General features: G+C 39.2%; 1 protein-coding gene across 3 annotated transcripts in view; it reads left to right on the top strand.

Moving 5' to 3' along the window:
• The first annotated feature begins 817 nt into the window (after nt 1-817).
• VRK2 (VRK serine/threonine kinase 2) overlaps nt 818-22,670 on the top strand; it is a 46,700-nt gene continuing 24,847 nt past the window's right edge. Inside the window, exons 1-7 of one of the 3 annotated variants that reach the window (XM_069787649.1) lie at nt 818-1,244; nt 1,539-1,679; nt 12,147-12,202; nt 12,726-12,795; nt 13,608-13,695; nt 13,834-13,942; nt 15,352-15,444. In XM_069787649.1, the coding sequence (XP_069643750.1) occupies nt 1,544-1,679; nt 12,147-12,202; nt 12,726-12,795; nt 13,608-13,695; nt 13,834-13,942; nt 15,352-15,444 (552 nt within the window). In that variant the 5' untranslated portion in view covers nt 818-1,244; nt 1,539-1,543. Of the gene's footprint in view, nt 1,245-1,538; nt 1,680-12,146; nt 12,203-12,725; nt 12,796-13,607; nt 13,696-13,833; nt 13,943-15,351; nt 15,445-22,670 lie in introns of those variants that run through there. The other 2 variants (XM_069787650.1, XM_069787651.1) reach the window with 2 other exon arrangements.

Raw genomic sequence — 22,670 nt, 5'->3', positions numbered from 1 at the left:
TGATGAAGCAGAAAGGTTTGTTGTGTTAAGGAAGGCCTACTGTACCGATGGCAATATATACTTTGTAGTCATAAGCTGTGTTACTACTTTTAAGTTCACTTGCAAATTATGTGGTTGCTGAAGATGTTCTGGATTTTGATTATTCTTGAACCTATATTTTTTTGGGTAAAAGGACTGGTAGTCATTGCTTGGAAGACATGGTGGTCCCCAGTGAGCTCTAACTAGGTGTGGTGTGCTGGTGGGGTGGGTGGACCCTATTAATAAAGCAAAGATAGCACAAGGTGGTTGCTTGTGATTAGAGGCATGCCCTGTGAGCCTGGGGAATAAAAAAAGCACTCTTGTCCTTTATTCCCAACTTGCAGCCTAGTGGTGGTGATGGGGTGATCCACCCCTGGGTCAGCTGCATCTGTTCTCTCTACCTGCCCGGAGCAATGGCGGCTGACTGACTAGCAATGGCGGCTGACTGACTGTTGCCTCTTCCCACTGTGCTATGGGGCTGCTGGTGGCTACCAACACTTGAGGCAGCGTGAGCCTCTGTCGTCTCACCCGGGGATGAACGCAGGAGGTGTTGCATGCTGGTTTGGGGCAAGTTTCTGTGCGTAGATGTGATCCTTGACCTACACCTGGAAGACCCCGAGGAAAAAATGAAGCAGCCTGGCCAAGGAGTGGCACTGTGACAGCTCCTGAAGTCTGTGCAGCACCCTGAAACCCCTGTGAGTTAAGACTGTTTTTTAAAATTATTATTATTTTTTTAAAACCTCGGGGAACAGTCTCATCAACTACTTCGATATGCACCAAAGCACTTTAAGGAAGAAAAAAAAAAAGTAAATTGCTCACTTGCGAAGTGCGGCTCAAAAAGAGGCAAGGCCGAACCGGCCGGGCTCCTGCAGCGTCTCCGTTCCCCCTGGAGGGACGTGCCGGCGCCTCAGGGGGGAGCGCTGCGCGAGCGCCCGGCGGCCTGAGGGAGGCGCGCGACACCTCCCCCACCACCCCCGCGTCGGGCTCCGCCTCGCTGAGGGGAGCGGGGCTGCTGAGGGAGTCCCGCCCCGCCGCCGGCGAGGCAGGGCGGGCAGAGCCCGCGGCCCGGCCGAAGGCCGTCCGGCCCTCCCCTGTTCCCCGCCCCGGTGTTTGCCGCGGGAAGACGGCGGCCGTCCTCCTCCTCCTCCTCCTGCTGCGGGCGGGTCCTCGCCGCTTGGGCCCGGCTTGCGGGAAGTTCCCAGCTGGGAAGTTCGTAGCTGGCGGAGGTGGGTGTGGGGCGAGCGGGCGGCGGGGCCGAGCGCGGGCCGCTTACTACCCCCGTCCCGTCGGCCGTTGGAGGGGACGCCGCTGCGAGTCGGCCGCCTCGGCCTGCCGCTCAGCTGAAAGGCCCTTTGGCCCTGAGGCGGGGAGGAACCGCCCGGCGCCGCCCTGAGGGGGATCGCCGAGGGCGGCCGCGGAGAGCTGGGCCCCTGCTCGGTGCCTGCTAGCAAAGGGACATTGAGGGATATTGTTTCTTGTAAAAACCCTCAGCTTCTCCTTTAATTTTCCCCTCCCTCAAGGTGCGATGCCGCCTAAGGATCGAGGCAGAGGCAAGCTGCCGGTTCCTCTGCCAAGAGACATGATCCTGAAAGACACGGAAGGAAAAGTCTGGAGGCTGGGCAGTCAGGTTGGCCATGGAGGATTTGGCTTGATCTATTTAGGTAAAATACGCGTGGTGATTAGAAGGGTGACTTCTAAATTTCTTTGTAACTTTCTGACATGAATAAGACAGGATGGGTTTTAAAAGTTACTGTTGTTTACATGCTGGTGGTCATCTGTGTTGAAGTGTGGTCTTCTGACATTTGCAGCGACCTGTTAGGTGTCCTTGTTGTTCAGAAGTGTTGCTGATGGTGCAGTGTGTTCTCCGTGGGTGTCTAGCCCAGTTCAGTGGTTCCTAGTGCGCTTTTCTATGGAGCTTGGGTGGAGTAGGCAAGTTTCTGCTGCTGTCAAAAACTACCGAAGAGCGCTGCCAGGCGATGCTCTTCAAACTAATGGTGATGCTTTCGTTAGCCGCCGCTTTGGACTTATGCCAGTCTTATGCTCTGGAGCGCTCTCTGAGTTTCTGGTCATTGGAAATGTTATCTCCTGGCCAAGACTGAATCAGTTTTCATCCAAGAAACATAACAGTAACAATAGTTAGCTGGGTGTTGCCTCCGAATTAAAACCTTTCGCCAGAAGTGGAAATGCTGTTCTTTATTTGCTCTAGCCTAGATACTTTTTTGTATTTTTTTCAGAAGAAGCTGCTGTGTTTCACTCAGCCAGTGTTTTATGAGGAATGAATGGTTCTCAAAAGCAGTTTGTAAAGCATGCTGGGTCACTGAAGAGGACATAATGTATGTAACTATTGCTGGTCTCTATGAAAGAGCAAATCCTGTTTTCAAAGCAATATTACGAGTTTGGGGTTTGTTTTGTTTTTTTTTTTTTTCTCACGGCAAACAAATACACGCAAACTAACCAACAGTGACTGGTAGAGACTAAATTGAACTTGTATTAAGGCAGCAGTAAAGAATTATCTAGAAGCAGTTTAGTACATCATTCCTGGAACCAAACATGATCTTTTTAAGTTGGAGGTATGTTAACTCTCTATTTGGAGTATTAATGTTGAAAACTTGATAAGCAAGTCACTCCTATACATAAATTGACTTCCTTTTATGCATAAATCAGCTATACCTTTTTTTTTTAAGCTTTTCCTTATTGTGTGTTTCTGCCATGGAAAATACAGTTTTGATTGTTACCTACTGTTGGTTTTTTTTCAGTTGATCTCTTAATGATATTTCCTTCACATTGAGTGATTTGTTGGAAAATAATCTGTTAATGTGCTGTTAAGCAGCATGAGTTTTCCACTTAGTGCGATTTCCAGATTTTTATAATGAGACAAGTTTTCATTAGAACAGGTGTTACATGCCTTCTCAGTTCTTTTGTCTTTAGTAACTCCTTTCGAATATGCAGAGCTGTGCTAGATTCAATGTGGTTTCATGGAGGTGAAGGAGTTGTCCATCAGTGTCAAATTGTAGTATCAGGGACCTACTGTAGAGAGAAAAAGGGCGCATTTTCTATAGAAGGGTTAGCACGTTTGCTCTTTTTGTATTTGGAGACATAAGTGTAGCACTTGCATGCCACTGGCCTCTCGGTGACAGATTGACTGTGATCTTTGTTACATCTGTCTGGCTATCTCATGGTGCTTGTCTGCTTTCAGCTGTTCAGGAACATTTTATATTGCACTGAAGTGTTCTTCCTCTCCCTCTTTTTTTCCTCCTTATGTCCGTTATGGTTAATCACAAAAAACTGAATGGCAACTGAAGACTCATATTTTATTTCATGGTGTGATAGTCCCATATGTGGTCAGATGTTGCTTCTCTAAAGTGGTTGCCCAGTTGTACTGTTCTTCCAGCTATTAATGTGTGGCTGTAAACTGCAGGAGGGTGGACAATTTTACTTGTGCATCTGGACTTAAGTTGCATCTAGGCTTCAGGTTTGAGTGGAGAAACTTTCTAGGGGGGGAAAAAAGATAGAAGCTGGCACTTTGTTCCACTGAATGCCTGTGTAAATGAAGCAAAAAGATTTTAGTAACAACCTAAATGCCACTGCTTTTGCTTTTCTGCAGAGTAGACACGGTCACTGAAAAACCTGGAGAAAACTAAGGCAGTGTATATATTTGCAAGTAGTTCAGTGTAACAGAAGTGAATGAGTAAATATCAACAGTTGGTGGGTACATCTACCCGTTATTTAAGTTGAGGATTTGTTTTACTTTGGGCTAGATTTGGTGTGGTCTGCTGCACTGAATTTCTTCACCAAATGCATGGTTGGAGGCTGTCTGAAGGAACTGTTTTGAATGTGTAAGACAAAAAATGTTGTATTCCTGAATCACTTAGAATATAGCTCTGTCATTTGCTGTTGCAGTCAAATCACACTGGACCTTGTGGGTGGTATAGCACGTGGGATTCAGTCAGTTTCATGCAGATTTGATTAGTTTTCTGCCTGAGCACACAGACCACTGAAGTGATTTCATATATTGTGGTGTTTGTTGCAGTTTGGCTCCCACTGAACCGAGGTGGAAAGCAGTCAGTCAATTAGTTGAGAATGAGAATACAATCTGGGACCCTTGGTATTACTACTCTGTTTCTTCATAAGTGACAGCATGGCTAAAGAAATATAGCTGCCACTTCTATAATGGTATTTGTGTTCATTTAATCTCTTCTTTCAGAAGGGGTAGTGAATGTTACATGTAGCACTGAACTGCAGGCTTAGTTCTCCTTGTAGCTCATCCTACAATTAAAAGAGAGAATGGGCAAGATTTATTCCCAAGTATTGACACTGACTGTAGCTTTCTTGTTTAGTCCACCTCTTTATCTCTGATAAGTATTTATATTATGTGAAGTATACCATTCAGTAGCTTTTTGGGGGCTTGATCCTACCAAAGAGTTCAGCTGTCTCTGAGAGTCAAGGGATGTGAAGTAGATGATGAACCTTTGAGGGTACGATATGGATGCTTGGTGCTGAGAGGCACCTTCTTTTTCTGTGGTGTTCAGACTAGTTTTTAGTGCATATACAACAAGATGCGAGAGGACCACTAAACTTTCAGTGAGAAGCTAACCCAGAAAGAGCTGTAGAGAGGTGGGCAAGATAGGAGAGAAGAGACAGATTCGACTGCCTGCCAGGTATGAACAGCACAGCCCTTTTGTAAAAGTAAAGGTTAACTCTGCCGGCTGTATCTTTTAATAAGTATTTTTACAGTAGCAGTGTAAAGATTTTGATGTGCATTGTTATAGCTTAATTTCCCATTAAGGGTACTCCATACTCCATTAATCTGTAACAATGTTCTTGAGAGATTTTACAGTATCTCTGCAAAATATATTTACAAGGGATGCATTCTGTGGAAGGTTCTGTTCACTAGATCAAAGCTGCTGAAAACCATTTACTGATCCTGAGCCCTAGGATGCAAATAGTCTCTTCAGGTGCAGGGCTTCTAAACTTCTAGTTATGTACATGAAAGTTATCACTATCTATAAGTTCTGTCCTGCCTCACAAATGTTTTCCCTGGTTTTGTAATTATTCTTTCTCTTTCCTGTCTGTGCCATGTTATCTGTTTTTTTGTTGACTTGTTCCTTCCCTTGGACTCCCTTTGCATTTTTATCTCAACCAGAGCAAATCCAGCAGCAGAAGGCTTACAAATCCTGATTCCTCCCAATGCTTCTGAAGAGGACAGCTTCCTCTGCTGCCAGAAGCAATAGAAGCCATCTAGAGATGTTCTCTCAAGCATTGCTTTTGTTGTAGCAGAAGCAATATGGATCATAAGCTGGAATTAATCATACTGTTGTATGTTAGAAGTTTTATTTTATTTTATTTTTGTAAATGGGGCTGATTTGCTGTCAGGCATCTCGGACAGAACTGCTACACTTTGATAAGGGGGAGCAGAATAGAGAGCAACTGGGGAAGAATGACATTGGTGATCTCACGGCTAGTTTGTAGCCTTGTGGAGAACAGCAGCAGTACATTGGAAAATTAAGCAAGAGTTGAGGAGGGTGCTACTGAGAGCCTTACATTCTCTCATTTATCTTCCTGATCACAGTCAGTAATTAACACCAGTCTTTATATAAATCATTCTCTAGTTCTGCTGCAAGCACTCTATTAATGCACAATTTGGACTGAAAATTTAAATGCAGAAAGGTCACGCAATGTTTTGTTAAGATTCCACTGTCACAGTGAAATCTGCTGTATACAGCACTGTCTGCTTGAAGGCTTCTTTCTCGTGGAAACTGATGGTTGTGCAAAATATTTATTTTTTTATATATATATTTATATATGCATGTTTGTTAGCGTCTTTTACAATAGAACTTACTACATTGTAAATGTGTTTTAATTGTATTATGTGTGTATATTGTAATGAAACTTTGTAAGTGATAGGTGAAAACTTAGGAGTTTTGAAACCATTTGAAACCTGGCTTTGCAGCAGGTGTTCGTGTGTTGCGGTGTGACTGCTGTTTTTGCGTGTGTTGTTACAATATGGGAAGCTCAGGAAAGTACATACTGATAAAGCTAAAACCGGTGATAATTCTGCCCTACTTGGAGATCTGTCACCAATATAGCCAGTGCACTATCCTTTTCTTTTTTTTCTTTTTTTCTTTTTTTTTTCCTCCCTCATTTTCCAAGAAGAGGCAAAGAATATCTGCTTCAACAGTAAACAGCGATTGAATGGGTGAGTATTGTCTTTTAATACCGGCAGCACAGGGAGCTCTGCTGCTGGTGGAGGTAGGGAAGAGGTGTGGTTGTGGCCTTTTCTACTTTTAAGCTTGGACTATAGTACACTCTGCCATTGATATTCTGAGGCCTGGTGGTGTGGGAATCAGGCTGAGGTGTGAAAGAAAGGTTGTCTCTATTTCAGAAAGAGTAATTTCCATGGATAATTTGTATAGCTGTGAGCAAGGGTGTACATGTGTCAGGGAAGAGAAGCGTTGATGGAAGCACATTCTGTCACTGTCATAGTGTTCATTCCTTGGTTTGCGTTAGGAAGCCAGCTTTAGCAATTCGTTCTAGAGAAATGAAGTACTTCAGCAGTTGCTTAAACTAACTTCACTGAAAATATTTACTATAGTGCAGCAAATGAATTAAAAATGCAGTAAAAATGATACTGAAAGGTATACATTCAGCATAATTTTTATAAACTCAATAGAAAGAAGAATATTAATAGCAAAACCTTGTAATTAATAGCGCTAGTAGGTAACTGTCTGGTTAGGGATGGATTTTTCTTAACCTTCAGATGTTAAAATGCATTTCAGTAAAGGTCTCATTGTACCTGCAGGTGTGAATCTTAGTGTGAAAATAAATTCTTTGGCAGACAAGCACCACTTCAGGAAAGTCTTTTTATCTAGTCACTAATATTAGACTGTATAGATATAGATAGAGCAAGCAGATTACCTAATTTTTCACCCTGTCTGTAGGCAAACTAAATCATAAATTTAGCCTGATTTTGCTACTCGGGAGTTACTGAGGACTGACACGTGGTACAGCATCGGCCTGCACCATCTGTTAAAGAGGAAATACTCTTCACCTCAATTTGTTCTTGCTGATGGCTGCTTCCTCTTGAATCTTCCTTCTTTCTTCTTTTTTTGGTCCTCCGTAGGCTAGAAGTCTTAACTTCGAAAGCATAAGTCATTTTTACCCAGTAGTCTAAAGCCTGTTATGTTACAAAGTCTGCAGAGATCATTACTATTACACTTTAGCGTTCTGCCACATAATGTATTGGGTGGGGTTTTTTTCCCCCATATGTGTGGACCTGTCATTTGGGAGCTGTTGTCATGCTCTTCATTAGTCCACCTTGTGAGAGTTCTGGTCGGGGACTGAGACCTTGGCATGCAAACTAAAACTAGAAAGTCAAGAGAGCAGGTTTGATTTTTTTGTTGTTGTTGTTGTTCAGGTTGTTTGGTGTTTTTTTTACCTTCAGTGGGGGATGTGTTTCTGAGCAGTGTTCTATGGTAACAGGAAGAGCTTTGGATGAGAGATAGGGCACCTGTTGCTTTATGGAGGGCACTCCCTTCAGCCGTCTTTGGCACCTGGACCCTACTGAAACTGGCATGGTATATTCTGAGTGGGCACCATGTCAGACTAGCAGATGGGCTGGAGCAGAATCTTGCCAGAAAAGAGTTTGTGCATCAAGTTTTAAATATTAGAGGCCTGGACTCCCATCTGAGAGTGCTGTAAGAGCAGACCATGCATAGCTTTTCTGCCTGGGGTTAAAGGATGTGTCATAGCTATTTTAGCTTAGAGTAATTAACTTTGAAAGTCAAACAGTGGCTTCCATTGCTGTGGAACAGAAAACTTTGGCTCTAGTGAATCAAGATTAAGGTTTCATAGAAAGATGAGTAAGTAGTAGTAGTAGTGAAATTTCCTACCAGTACTGAATGCTCTTAACTTGGAGGTGTTTGCAGTTACCCGCAAAACAGTTTAGCAGTTGAACACAATTTTCTACCAAAACCAGTTTAGTTGGGTCTTGTAGAAGATGGTTTCACAAGCATGGTACAGAGGGCTATGTATCTGTAATCTGTATAATAAAACTCTACATTCATAAAGCTACCTAGAAGAAGAATCTAGAAAAAACCCTATTCATAAACACTGCTCAGAAAAGTCTGTCCAGGAAATGATGATGTATTTTTAAAGTAACAATATGAGCAAAGAAGCAGGTCTTCCTTAGGCTATGGTAAAAACAGACTTCAAGCACTGATTGTTTCAGTTCTTGGGAAATACTGGGTATTGCAAAGGTGGGGGGGGAATGCAATGTGCTTTGTTCGCCTTTAAATATTTGCCTTAGTACCTTCCATGTGTAGGAAGTATTTGAAGTTGTGTGTTAAATAGCAGATGCTACTTTTTATTTATTTGTTTACATTTTGTTTTTAGTAACTATATTCCTGCAACTTGGATCGTTTTTTATTGTTAGATGCTCTGAGTGACACTCCCCCCCCCGTTTGTTAGCCATTGAATTTAACAGCTCTTGGCTTGACTTAAACAGGGTCAGAATTTTTCCAGCTTTTTTTATAGGTAGGCTGTAACTTCGAAGTGTGGTATTTTTGAGGTTAGTTTTTATTTCTGCAGAAAACTAAGCTGACAATATCACTCTTCAGGATTAGTTAACCAATGAAGCAAAGCAAAAATAAAATACTAGCAACCCAAGAACTTCTGAAAATAATTTTATTCATGTTTCCCAAACAAATATATTCTCAAAATATCCAGCAGTGGCAAAGACAACAGCTGTGGACAGGAGCAGGGATGTTTTTCCAAACTGCCAAATCAATGCTGTTTTCTTTTCCACTGTGCAAACTTTGTCAACAAAACTGGTTCTGTGAGAGCCATTGAAAATATTTCACCGTATTCCAAATGTGACTGCCACATATTAACTGCTAAAACTACAACAAGCACGTTTGAACTGGCAAATAGAATTGGCACGTTTCTTTGTCAGACTGCATGCAATTGTGCTGTGTGGCTGTAGGAAATTGCAGTTCGTCCAGAAACACCCTTTTGTTACCATGTCTTATTAACATTTAGAAAGCTACATTAATTAAGGTTGTGGCACTCGGCAACAAAACGGATGAAATTCACAATTAAAGTGGATGATAAGACCATAACTGCTGTGCCTGGGTGAAGCTAGGGAATTCTGGACATGGGTTAATTTGAGGTAAGTTATTTGCTGTGTTGTGTAGGCACAACAGTGGGAAATTATGGCAAAGAATGTGAATCTTCCTGCACTGCTTTATTTCAGAGTGCATTTTAAATTCACATGCTTTTCACTGGCATGGTAGCTACGATTGTGGGATGAAGGGGAGGAAGGGGAAACAGAGCTGTGTCCTTTCCCCTTTGCAAATGTTTTGTGAGACTCATCTTGGCATGAGATAGAAACAGCCACAGCCCCCTACACAGCTTCGTCTTGCACCAGTGTTCCCAGTTAACAATTATGCAGACAATGGTTTTGATTATATGCATACATCAGCGCCCTTCCCCCAAAATGCAAGGAGATTGTGCATCTCTAGTTGGTAAAAACAACATAAACTGTTAGCTGGGAACACTCACACTTGTTATGCTATTTCAAGATATCCTTTGCAAACGTAATCTCACCATATAGTGCTCCTGGTACTCTATGTGTGTACTTATATGCCATCAGAGACCTCCTGCCTATCAGCATTGCTCTCCTGCAGGGTCTCTGCTTACTGTCCTGCAGTCTAGCATTTAACTGATTGTAATATTATAAATAGCCATGTGCTACCACACAGAACGAGGCTAGCACATGGCTAATTACAAGTATACAGTAATTAACTATGAGCTAAACTCACAGGAGAGTATGTGGTGGTGGTCTATGAGGTATGTAATCAGACTGTTTGTTAAACCTTGGGAGCCTTTCCACTCTGTTAAGTAACTATACATAGTAATGAGACAATTTTTTAAAAACCATTTATGTATGTTTATGGACAAAAAATAGCCTGTCTTATTTCTGAGTTGCAGCTAAAGTATTGTTGCCTGATATATGAATAGTTAATTAAAATGATGTAACAAAAGGTATGCATGCAACTTCTGCTTATCTGTATGTATGAGATTAATTGTCTAAGCATTATCTATGTAAGAAGTTCAGAATGTTATTAACTGTGAATGTTATGCCTTGTTTCATGTATGTGCAGTAAAAACAACAATAATACCATTTCTCCTTTTGTGGATTTGAATGTCACTTTACTCATTTTGTGGTGCTTCTGTTCCTGTATGTTGTTGAGCTTTGTCTGACTCTTCTTCCTTCTCACGTTGTAATGATTGCCAGTTAGTTTTGGTTTTATTTTTCTTCAGGATGTTCTTTCAGTGTGACTCCAAAAAGCATCCACACTGGCATAGTGTAAGAACCATGGGGGTTAGGCCCTTTTGCTGGGCTACCTCCCGTTAATTGCTCTTCTTCATTACCCTGACAGCTGTTACTGTCTGTTCCAGATTACCATGAATGAGGCCTCTCTTTATAAAATGTCAAGATGTCTGCAGGGAAGTTAGATCAGACTCTTTCAAATACATTTAAATTTGATACTTCTTTATACCTATCAAAACTCTGTTAAGTAACTTGGTATTAAAATACATTTCCTTATACACAGGTTCTTTTCTGATCTGTGTCAGTAAGGGAGGACATCTAATTCTGTTTGGGTAATGTGATGTTGTTGAATACAATGAAAACATATGGAATGTGTTCCTTTTAAACTAATGTCTTCAGCTATTAACTCATAGTCTACATGTGGCAGAGAAAGATAAAGACTTCAAGCACCTGTGCCTTAATTCCCAGTTCTGTAGAATAATATGGTAAGAACACAGTTTACCAAAATTTCCTTCCTGGTTGTATGATAGTTTTAAATTGTATTCTGAATGTGACTGCTGCCCGTTTGAGTCTACGGATAGTTTGCACCTTACAGAGCTACTGTTTTAGGATATGTTCATTTTATCTTAATGTGTTATTAGCACAGAAGCATTCACATGGGGAAATGTCAAGCAGAAGGTAGTGGGGAGCCTGCAGGTGTTTGGGGTGTGTATGCTGCCAGATTCAACCCAGGTGCTGAATAGAATTGAAGGAAGATGGCAGCTGAAGGAGTCTGTTCATTGTAAAAATATTTTTATGCACTGACCATCAAAAGGTGAAAGCTTGGATGTTTGATTAGGTCCAAGTTTACTTGATTTTTATTATGTGGATAAAACTAGTCTATTTTTGTGTGTGCTGATAGTTGAAGTGCTTCACACCTGGACTGTTGTTGGTATTTGATCATTATAAGAAGTTTGAAAGGGACACTTATCTCCTAGGAACTGTATTCTTTTTATTTTTTTTTCAGTGATGATTCTAAAAGATGATTTAGTCTCATTAAATTTTAATCCCAGTGTAGCTGCATGTAGCTTCAGTAGTATCAGAGAGAACTGATAGTTCTCTCAGGGTCAGAAGAAAATAGGATTGCATTGTCTGTGCAGAGAGGTTCTGTCTCCTGGGCTGTAATTGGCACATGTGGTCAATTATTGTTTTGAAATCTCTACTTGCACTAAGAGGCACAATCCCTCATCTCCCCTTTAGGTAGGTGGTGGCTGTGCTGTCCCTAACTTAGGCCGGTGTCTAAATTATGTCAGAATAGAAATCAAGGTTCTAGGGCCAAATTAATTTGTAATAGAGGAAAGCAGACAATCCTGTCTACAGGCATAATGTAGGTCACAACTTTTAAGCGGGGTCTTTGTCACGACAGTGGATTGACAGCAACCAAATACAGAACTTATCCAATTGACTGGAATGACTTAAACATAGTCTGTTACAATGGAATACCCCATTGTGGTGCAAACGTGCAATAGGGACATCCTGCTTACTCCTTAATTAGCATTGAAGGAGAGAGTTCTGAGAATGTGGGTTAAAATTGCTTCTGTACTTGTTGATTAAAACTTCTGTGTGTGCGTGTTGTTTTCATTTTGTTTTTCTTTGAACTTGGCAAAACTCTGACCTTTAAAAGCAGGAATTCAAACAAAACATTGGATATCTTTGTCATGGGTTTTTTTGGTCACCTTATGCAATGTTAGGTAGGTCTTTGTTTGCAATTACATTTTGTTGCATACAGCTTGATACCCATCTCTTTCTCATTTTGCAGCTTCCCCTCAGACTCATGTTCCTGTAGAAGATGATGCAGTGCATGTAATTAAAGTGGTAATATGTAGATCTCATTTCTATATTGTTAACTTGTATGCGTTTCTTTCTCTTAATTATCTATCCTTATTTTCAACATTGGGTCTGTATTGCATGCTTGTGGCTTTTGTTTTTTTCCCTGTTTTTTTTATATCTTGATATACTTTCCCTGCTTGGGGTTATATTTGGCATTTCTGTGACACACAGTATTTCCTTGACTTCATTCTTTCCTTTCCTTGATTACTACCCTCAACAGTTTAGTAAGGAAAAGTAGACTATGAACTTAGACGCACCTGATCTACAGTATTTCTGAAAATAGTGTCTTAAATAATTCCTGAAGGAATCAGAGTTGTTTATGAAAATGTGTTGCGAAACAACTTTTCTTTTTAGCTGCTTATTAAAGTTACATTTCAGATGGTATGGTATATGGGAGGTAGGGAAAAAAAGGGATTTCATCCCCTTTGAATTTCTCATACACTTTTCTTTATAAACTGTTGTCTTTCTAATGCATTTTATGATACTAAGTTTGTTTATTTCTCAATAGGAATATCTTGAAAATGGACCCTTATTTTCTGAACTGAAATTTTACCAGAGGGCTGCAAAACAAGAACATAGTAAGTAGTATATCAGTTCTGGTTCAGGTAGATTTAAGGACAAGCTTGGGTTTAACTGCTTCTAATAAGAAGTGTTGCTTTAGAGCTTGATAGCCAACTCATTTCACATGCACTGAACTAATCCTAGTTGGTGCTATAATAATTTTAGATTGCTATAGGTTTCTTTACTTGGATGTCATCCTTGTCCTTTCTGATCAGAAGGGAGAACAGAAACATGCCAAATTTATTATGTGTGCATTTCAGAGTGCACAACGATGAATGGAAAGAGGCCAGCCTTAGAACAGAGGTACTACATGGACTAATTGGTGACCATATTTCTGCTAGTAACTATTTCCATGTGCAGAGCTAAGAGTGTGTGTAATCATCACAGGATTTAGTAGTAATCAAGGCACTTGATTCTGCAGACACTTAAGCATGGATGTGATTTATTCATGGGAACCGTTCTAAAGACTTTAGATGACTTAGATTGCTGGTAGACATAAGCACTTTTGATAGCTTGAAGCATTCTGTATTGAATAGCGTAGAGCTTCTAAAGGAATTATTTCTTCAGCTATTGATAATTGCTTATCTGCCTTCTAAGGGAACAAAGTGTTTGTTAGAACAAAAAACTTGTTTTGCAGAATGTAGAGAACTTCAGAGTAAAGTTGTGGTCTGAATTGTTTGCTACACAGCCTGCCAAATAAGCCTTATTTGTTTCATTGTTTCATTTAAAGTCTTGGCTTGATAGCTAAAACAAAAACAACAAACCCCACACCAAACCTGAAATTCTCTAGCTACCTTTAACCCAATGTTATCTTTTTTTATTATTACAGTAAGAAAATGGATGAATCTCAAAAAAATAAGATGTTTAGGAATTCCAGTGTTTTGGGGATCAGGCTTGGCTGAGTACAAGGGAAAAAGGTAACAAGATGAATTGTAATTAAGCCTCAAATTGACTGAAGATCCATTTTCAACAAAATCGAGATAAGTCCTTTCAATCTGACACAAACTTGCAGTCTTGTCTTAAAGGATTCCTCCCTTTTATGTATTTCCTGATAGCTATAGATTCATGGTCATGGAGAGGCTGGGGGAAGACCTTCAAAGAATCTTTGAAGATTGTGGAAGGAGATTTAAGAAGGAGACTGTTCTGCAACTTGGGGCACGAATGGTATGTATAGAGAGAGAGGAAATTGCTATGTCTCAAACTTGCTGAGTTCAGCTAGAAAATTATCTTTCTAGTGTTGTTCCTTTAGGTAGCTCTTGAGTTTAGAATTAAACATGCGTAAATGCTATGTGTTTTCTTATTTTTATTTTTTTTTTTTTTTTTAAATAAAATGAGTATTATGTAGAAAATCGAGACCCCCTGCAGTCTGGAAGTTGGTGGGCTTAAACAGAATTTTTTTTAATAGGTTAAAACATAGACCATACACTTCAAAATGTATGTCTAGACTGAGATGTTAAAGCATATGAGAATAGGCTTACACATGTATTGATTTTTTTTTTTCAGTGTCTGAAGGGTATTGTATTAGACATCCATATTTGTCAAAGTTCACAATTGCATGCCTGAATGCAAAATTTTCAGTGTGTTTGCTGAACACACTGATTGTACAGGCCAAGATTAGGCTAGTCTGCAAATACAGTTTTGTTTTCAAATGCTTGTAGACTGGCACATACTAACAGAAGGTTGTATACATGCTCCTTTGTAATATCATTTGTGCTATTACTGAACAGAGGTGCACAGCAAATGGGAGGCAACGGTCTTAAGTTACAGGAAGAGGAACTCTGAGTGTAAAGGAAAAGTTTTTGCAGAAAGAGTGTCTTAGCACTGGAACATGCTTCCCAGAGGCTGTGAAATGTCCATGCTTGGGGACTTTTAAAACTTGACTATTCAATCCTTCGTACAACCTGACCTAACTTACATTAGTCCTGCTTGAAGCAGGGGGTTTAGACGGGAGATCTCCAAAGTTTCCTTCTAACCTAAATAATAGTAATAATTAAAAAAAAAAAAAAGTGAAGGGCCTTTGTAGTCACATAATTGACAAACTTGTAACACTCTTTGTACTCTCCAAAAGCCAAGACTAGATTGTCCTTTGTATGAGTTGCCAAGTGCAAACACGTGCAAGGGGCTGAAGAAGGATGATGATGATGATGCAGGGGGATGGTGACATGAAATGCAAGTCAAATAATAATTGGCAGGATCAAATATAAACTTTCAGGGCTGATTGAGTATGTTCTTTTTAAGAGCTTGTTGTTCTCAACATTTCCTCCAGTGTTTATAAAGTACTAGTATCATTCTTGTTTTGTGACCTTAGAAGCTGATACTCATGGGTAGTTACACAGGGATACCTCATGGCAAAATATGGCTTGTTTATGATTTACCATCAGCTATGTGCCTGGTAGGAGCAGACCCTGTGGACAGAGTGGGTAGTCCTTGTGCTCTAACTCAAAACAAATTTCTCAGCTCGGTCTGTGTAGCCCTTGATTTCACTGTATAAGTGAGAAATATTTGCTGGTAGGGTTAGGGGCAGAGTGGAGAAGATGATGATGTTTTCTTTTCTGTCCTAAATCCTTTCCTAGTTGGATACTTTGGAATATATACATGAAAATGAGTATGTTCATGGTGACATTAAAGCAGCAAATCTACTTTTGGGCTATACCAATCCACATGAGGTAAGCGTGTTTACTTATCTAGGCTGTTAACTCTAATGTGTTTATAACTGTTTAATAGTTTTAAGTTATGTATATTCTGCATTAACAATTCACATGTTAAAAGAAGTTTATGCATGAACATTCACATCCTCTCATGACAAATCTGAGAGTGGCTCTGTGGAGCTTAAGTTCTGAGAAAGAAGCAGGACAAAACTCTGCTTTGTTCTTTTTGTGCTCTGCTGACTGGGGTACTGGTATGGATTGGTAAACTAATCAAGAGAATAAGTTAGAGGACCTAATTGCTGTTCTAGGTCATGCTAGTTTAAGTATATTAGTAGAGTTTAAGGATGTGGCCTGTTGTTTTTTCATTCTTGGGAAGTTCTAGATTTCTAATAATTGTCATGAATTGTGTTTCCATGCCACTAACTCTTACGTCTTGCTCATTGTAGTGGATATAACAGGCCTAAAGCTAGCCTTGAAATTGAAGCGTTTTGGTGAAACATTTTGAAACAAATCTTTTGATCCTGTCATACTCCATATGCTCTTATGATGTCTTTTTTTTCTTCAGTTAATCAAATCTAAGTATGCTTTTTTCTTGGAAAAAAAAAATCATTTAGGAAAAAAGGACATCTCTAACTTCACTTAAATATAATTAGCATAAGCAATACTTGTTTTCTTTCAGTTTTTGTTTTTCTACTGCAGTGATGAAGAAACAGATCTTGCAGAACAGCTCACTGCCATTGGAGGTTGAAGTGTTGAACTATATCTGCATTTTTACAGGTTTCAAGTGAAATGGTTGAGTCAAATTTAACTATTCAGCTTTCTAAAACACATAGTTTGAAAACTATCATGGCTGTTTAAAACAACCATGTTTTTAGACAGTGGTAGCTGCTAGTACATAATCTCAGTTTATGGTGTTTACCAGCCTGCTGAATCCAAAGAAGGAGGCTATTTAGAGGCAAAACGATCTGCTACCCAAACCCATTAGCATAACTCAAATGACTTTTTTTGTCTTGGCTATTGTGTATTTTTATGACGGCAAGATATGCTGCTGTTTTTCACATTTAAGTCATTTTGGAAGTGTCCATTTACAGTAATCATAAAATTTTAAGGCACGTAGCTGACTTTGATCAGCTGCTTTTGAATTGGCCAGGTTGTGGGGTGATTTTCTGATTTGTTTCTCATGTTGCCTGCATGAAGATCATGCTATACTAGTATTTTGTTTTCACAAGTAGTAAATTCATTGACAGATTAGAAATAAGGTATTTGTGAGTTACTGGACAGAGGTTTTAGGTGGAAATATGACTTAAGTTATATTTATTAAATAAAAGAAATCAATAGATATTCCAGTTTAACTAGCTCCTAGCTCAACATGTACAAAGTGTATGTTACTGCTGGGAGGCTTTGTGTAGAATTTTGTTTCAGTAAAATTTCTTTTCCACTGGAATTATTGTATACAACATTTTAAAATTCACATTCTCATTCAGAAGAGCTAAGAGGACAGAATTTCTAATATTTGCTTGATTTGTAAGGTATGAATTAAACTTTCATTTCTGTATGCTTAAGAAAACTTAGAGCTGTTCAGGTATTATTCAGATAAACTTCCCAGTCATGGTCCCCAGAAAATACAGCAAGTGGCCACAGGTCTGCTAATTTCACTGAAGCCGTGATACTATACTGTACCAGTCTACAACCATGTATTGTAAGGTAATGTGTACTATATTTAGCTTACACAGCAGGGCAGATGGTTTAATGGGACTGTTCCTGGTCAAATAAAAAATTATTTTCCAGACACAGCTTGCACAATATCTTGAAGCATGTATGCTCTGTGGCTTGTGGGGCATGAAAAGAAGGAATAATCTCACCAACACCATGGCTAAAACTTTAAAATTGGCAGATCTACATATGCCACTAATTGAATATCCTTCCCCTGGAATTGTTGACTCTGATGTGCTGTCTGCCCCCATACTTCAATAAATGTTCTTTACCTGGGTTAGGAGTAGTACTAGACAATATTGTCACACAGATTCAGGTATTCAGAACTGTACATGTGTACTTGCACAGATGATTTTGCATTTGTCATGTCCTGGCTCTCTGCATGTGTCGTTAATTTGCATGCAATTTTGCCATGAAAGTTGCTTCTTCCTATTCCAAATGCATCCAGTTCCTATGTAAGACTTTGTGATGTTGCGACAGCCTTTTCTACAAATCAAGCTGTCTTTATAACGTGCTGGTGAGCTGAATGTGTTATGTATTTACCAGAACAGTATTTTGGGAAGCTCTGTGGAGCATTGCCATTGACTGACTATGACAACAATATGGAATATCCTGTCCTGTATCCTCTAAACTGTTGTCAGAGATGCTGTATTTTAATTTGGCAATCTTGTACTAACCTTAGATACTTCAGATAAAACCTCAGACACTGTTATTGCTACCAAATCCCTGTGAAGTGTTTTGTCCAACCTACTCTCTGCTAAAATGGTGGATAGCTAGATTGCATTGGTCTTGTTTTTTTTAAAACAGTGGAACTGAGAGGTAAAGCGATCAACCTAATCTCATAAATAGGGAGTGAGAGCATCTAGCCAGTGGCAAACTCAGACTCAGGCATACAAGCTGAGAGACCTGTAGCTCCAGCAGGATTTGGCATAATAAAGCTGTCTGACCAAACAATTTCTGTGGTGAGTTTTTGTTAAGAATTTTATGCTAGTGGGTTCTTGCTCTTTAGGGTCTAGGATTTTAAGAGAAAATAAATTGGAAGTGTTCTCTAATTCTAATTTTTTTTTTAAAGAAACACATAACTAATATCTTAAAAAAAAAAAAAGTACTTATTCAAAATGTATTTCTGTGTTCTCTTTTGGTGAAGAGACTTAAATCTCTGTTCAAAAAAGTATGTGTACCTTTATAGTCAATTTTGTGTCTTTTTGTCATTTAGTGGCTGTTCGTGTGTACTCTTATGTGCAAATTTGTCACAGATTTCCTGCAGTTCCAAAAAGCCCCATTTTTCTATGTTAGACTTTCTGCTGCTACTCTCTCCTGTAAATTAACCTGGTAAATTTACACCACAGCCAATAAATAGAATAGTCCCCTTTTTTGAAAGAATGTGTGAAATCCATACTGCTGTCCCCTACCTTCTGTGGCAAGACAGAGAAACAAATAAAGTAAAGGTCCTGTCACTCTGTGACCTCCAAATGATGTTTAGAAATGGTTAGAAGATCAGAATCAACGGACCTCAAAGAGCAGCTTGCTGCAGATCTATTCAGTAGAAGGGAGATAGGCCATTCAGTGAGTTACAGGTCAAAAGATCAATTCTCTAGTCAATATGTTTCTGAACATGGACGCAGCACAATGACTGACAATAGGAGTGATGTACTGAGGGAAGTACACAGCCCATGAATCTCAGAGAGGCCTGAAAGAAAACTGGAAGTGATCAGATCTATAAATTACAGAACAAGTGAAGCACTGTCTTCAGTATTGCAGCTAGTTAAAGATAATTTGGTGCATACCAGTAACAGTTTGTATGATAAAGTAGAATAAACATTATTGATATAGACTCTAAAAGAGAAATTCAAATCCATGAAACTCGTTTTAATTGTGATACTATTAAAAAGGACAAGTGGTCACCAAACAAGCTTAAAATCAGAGGTTTTTAATAAATGAAATAAGATTTGGAAGAAGGCCTCTTCAAAACAATTTTCTTGCAGTATTTTCTTCCCTCCCCTCCCCCCATGGATTATACGGGCAGACATGCTGCAGTGTTGCAGACTCAGGTCTGCACAAGAAGTTGCCTATTTGGATTTTTAAGCCATAAATTTTAATTACATTTGCATCTCAGTTCTGATTTTGATTTCAAGCATTTCTTAGACAAGACAGTTACAGAATAAAACTCTCAGACTTGATTATCATAGACAGCCCTAACCAAAAAGGGAAAAAGAATACAAAAATGTTTCAAAATGTTAACTTTTAAGACTGGCTTTCAGTGGACCAGCATAGAAGATACAGAGCTCACACATTGATCATATGGTAAAAACATGCTTGAAAACAATTCCAACTTTAAGCCATTTTTCATTGTGAGATGAATCATTGTCATTCCTGCTCTTTAGTTTAGTATGACAGATGAATTGAAAAAAAGGAAAATCTTTTCTGTTCTCCTTCCTATGTTTTTAGGAGGGATACAGTATGCAGAGATACCATAGAGAAACAGTTGAATTTTAACTCATGGATGCTGGCTATGCCCCTGATCTGAGATGTAGCTTCATGATCAGACAGCCTTAATTTTCATTCATCAGTCCTACTGCTACATTTGGATAGGATTGTTTATACTGGTTTAATTTCTTTTTGTAGTAATGGCCCAAATATGTTGGAGTTCAATTGATTCCAGCATCGGGACTTGCCACTGACAAGTCACAGAAGATTTCTTCCCCTTTCTCCTTTGTTTAACCTGCTTTCCTCCTTCCTTGGCTTCTATTTTGTGAAAGATGCTATTTCTGCCCCAAGTACTATACTTCAGACTTCCTGTCCCAAGATGGACTTCAGTCTAGCTTTAGACTTCTTGTAGTGTGGTGTCCAACTGAAGCTGACAGTGCTGTGGCCATTAGCAACCAATCTGCCTCTTATTAGTAGGTATCTACTTAATTATTTACAGCGCTTTAAGTCTAGTAGTGGAACCACTGGAAAGAAAGTTATGGAGAAAACCACTGTATTGTTATCCTTTCAGTGATAAATCTCCTGCTAGGTGTGCTTCAAGATAAAGAGAATGCCATGAGAATCCAAAGTGCTGGACTTATGACTTCCCAGATCAGTGCAGTTATATATCATAATGTATAGAAGTTGTAAGAATTTTATGTTTAGCAGATATTTAGCACTTCAGATATAAAGCACTGTGAGGGAGTCATGCACAGAAAGGACAAGAGGACTGCCGAATCTATGGCTGGTTGCTTGTGCACATAAATAATTATTTGTGCCTGTGTGGCTGTTCGCTTGAATAAGATGGGCACATTCATGTTTGCATGAAATTAAGTGCAAAGACTTTAGAAATCTGGCTTCTAATCTATAACAAAATCTATTAGTAACAGACTGTGCTAAGCACTGCTGAGTCTAGTGCAGAATGGGATGTGTAAAAAAGAGAAACTTGAACAAAAACAACAGTTAAAATAGCTAAGTGTGTGGGAAGGAGTGTACAGTGTAACACAGCTAAACCCAGCTGTTCGGCTTATGTCCCTGTTGCACCTTCATCATCCATGTTACTATTTCTTGTTTCAAGTGTCTTGTTTATCTTACTCTGCATATGTTTTGTTCTCTTTTTGTTCTTATTTGTTTTGTTGTTCCTAAAAAAAGCACACAGATGAAAAATATTTATGGTATTGAAACACATATTAACCCTGACTTAATTTTTCTCAATATTCTTTAATACTCATCTTCTTTTCCCCCTCCCTATAACCTTATAAAAACCACAACAACCTACCAATTCGTTAACCACCCCTACCCACCATGTTCTGAGCAAATTTGGAAGGGCATGCTGTGTTACATTATAAAAAAGTGACAACTAGCTATAAAGAACTATATATCTTTTTAATGATGAAAGGGTTGTAATGAGAATTGATGAAATGAAGTTAATGTTAATTTAAAATAATGTAGTCGTTCTGATAATGGTTGTGGCAAGGCTGTAACAGTGCATTGCTGGTTTTGTACAAGCTGAAGGGGATTGATATTTGTTGGTGGCCAAGAGGCTTTGCCTTGACAGGCTACCATTGGTTGCATATTTGTGGAAAAAATCTGATGTGACAGTTGTGGAAGCATTAAATGGCTCAGCTAATGACACTCATGACCAACTTCTGGAGCAAACTGTGGTACAATCATAGATGTTGTTGCAATTGCATGTGAGTGGCTTTAAGAAGTAATTGCTTCTTGGTTTCCAGGTCTTGCCACCATCAGTCAAGGCAGGATAACCTAAAGCTGCTTCTCACTTTTAGAGGGGTTTTTCAGTATAAATTTAAACTGCCCTGCTGATACAACTACTGAAAGTATTTTAAGCAAATCTGTTGCTTAAAAATGGATTAAGAGTTACTGTGATTTACCTGTAGGATAACTGGTAACTTTTTTACATAGTTCAAGTTTGACTAGCAAATATTTGTGGCTACTTTCTAGATGCCCTGTTGTTAAGATAGTTTGAGAGACCACCAAGGCTGGGCTGCCATATGGGAGGGTCTATCACATAAGCTAGCTTTCCCAGCCCAAACAGAACCAGAGCTGACAGAGGTGCTTTTCTTGTATTGTTTTTTCTAACAGTTAACATTTCATTTTAATATAAGGCATAACCTGAATTTTTAAAGGTTGAAATCTGTTCTGTATTTCATCTTATTGTATCTGGTCAACTGTACGTGTCAGAAAGCTATAGTCAAGCAAAATCCAGAATGTACCACTTAGCCTGGGAAGAATGCACCTTCTAGCCTACTCTGTCCTTCCCAGCCCACAAAGGATGCAGAAGACTCGCAAAACTTGATATTAGGGTAGTTTAAATTAGTTCTCTCACACTGGCTGTGGGCTCAATTAGGACAGGTACCAAAGCATCAGGAATACGCTGGAGAATGGTTACAGGAGAAAATCAAATCGGTCAACCCAACAAAGTTTATGCCTTGTTCCAGATTTTCTAAACATGCCTACGGTCTTTAATCTTGTATCACAGTTTGTATAGTCTGTCAGGTAAAAAACATCACTGGTAATCTTAAAAGCCATCACCCTGCAGGAAGTGAGTGCTGCATCCCAGCTTACATGCTCCAAATAAGCACAGATCCTGCAGCAGAAACAGTAAAACCAAGAGACCAGCCATCCCAGGATTTGAAGCTGCCTGGAGCACAAACAGGAATCAGTAGTTCAACAGAATGTGCTACAAAATAATGCGTTAAGTTTTCTTGAGGGTTTTTTGTTTGTTTGTTTTTCCTCTACCAGGAGTGACATAATTAAATCATAAGTAAGTGCCAGAAGAGTTTATTTTAGACTTTTATAGGATAAACTGTTTCTTAGCTAAAAAGGAAACAAAACTAAGGTTCGAATAAGAAAAAGTTTTTCTTTATAATATAATATGATTTAGTAGAAATGATCTTTATATGGCTTCAGATGATTTAGCTTTTGCCCAAGAGATCAGTTCCAATGACAATATAATAACAGTCTGTGTTGTTTTTTTTTCTCTTAAGTGAAGGTACCATACTTGGATATTTATAAAAAAAGCAATTACCTAATGTGAGAACTGG

The sequence above is a fragment of the Haliaeetus albicilla genome, chromosome 7, assembly GCF_947461875.1.
Source record: "Haliaeetus albicilla chromosome 7, bHalAlb1.1, whole genome shotgun sequence".
NCBI lineage: Eukaryota > Metazoa > Chordata > Aves > Accipitriformes > Accipitridae > Haliaeetus > Haliaeetus albicilla.
Note: the sequence above shows the minus strand (reverse complement) of the source record. Positions and strands in the feature narration are given on the sequence as shown.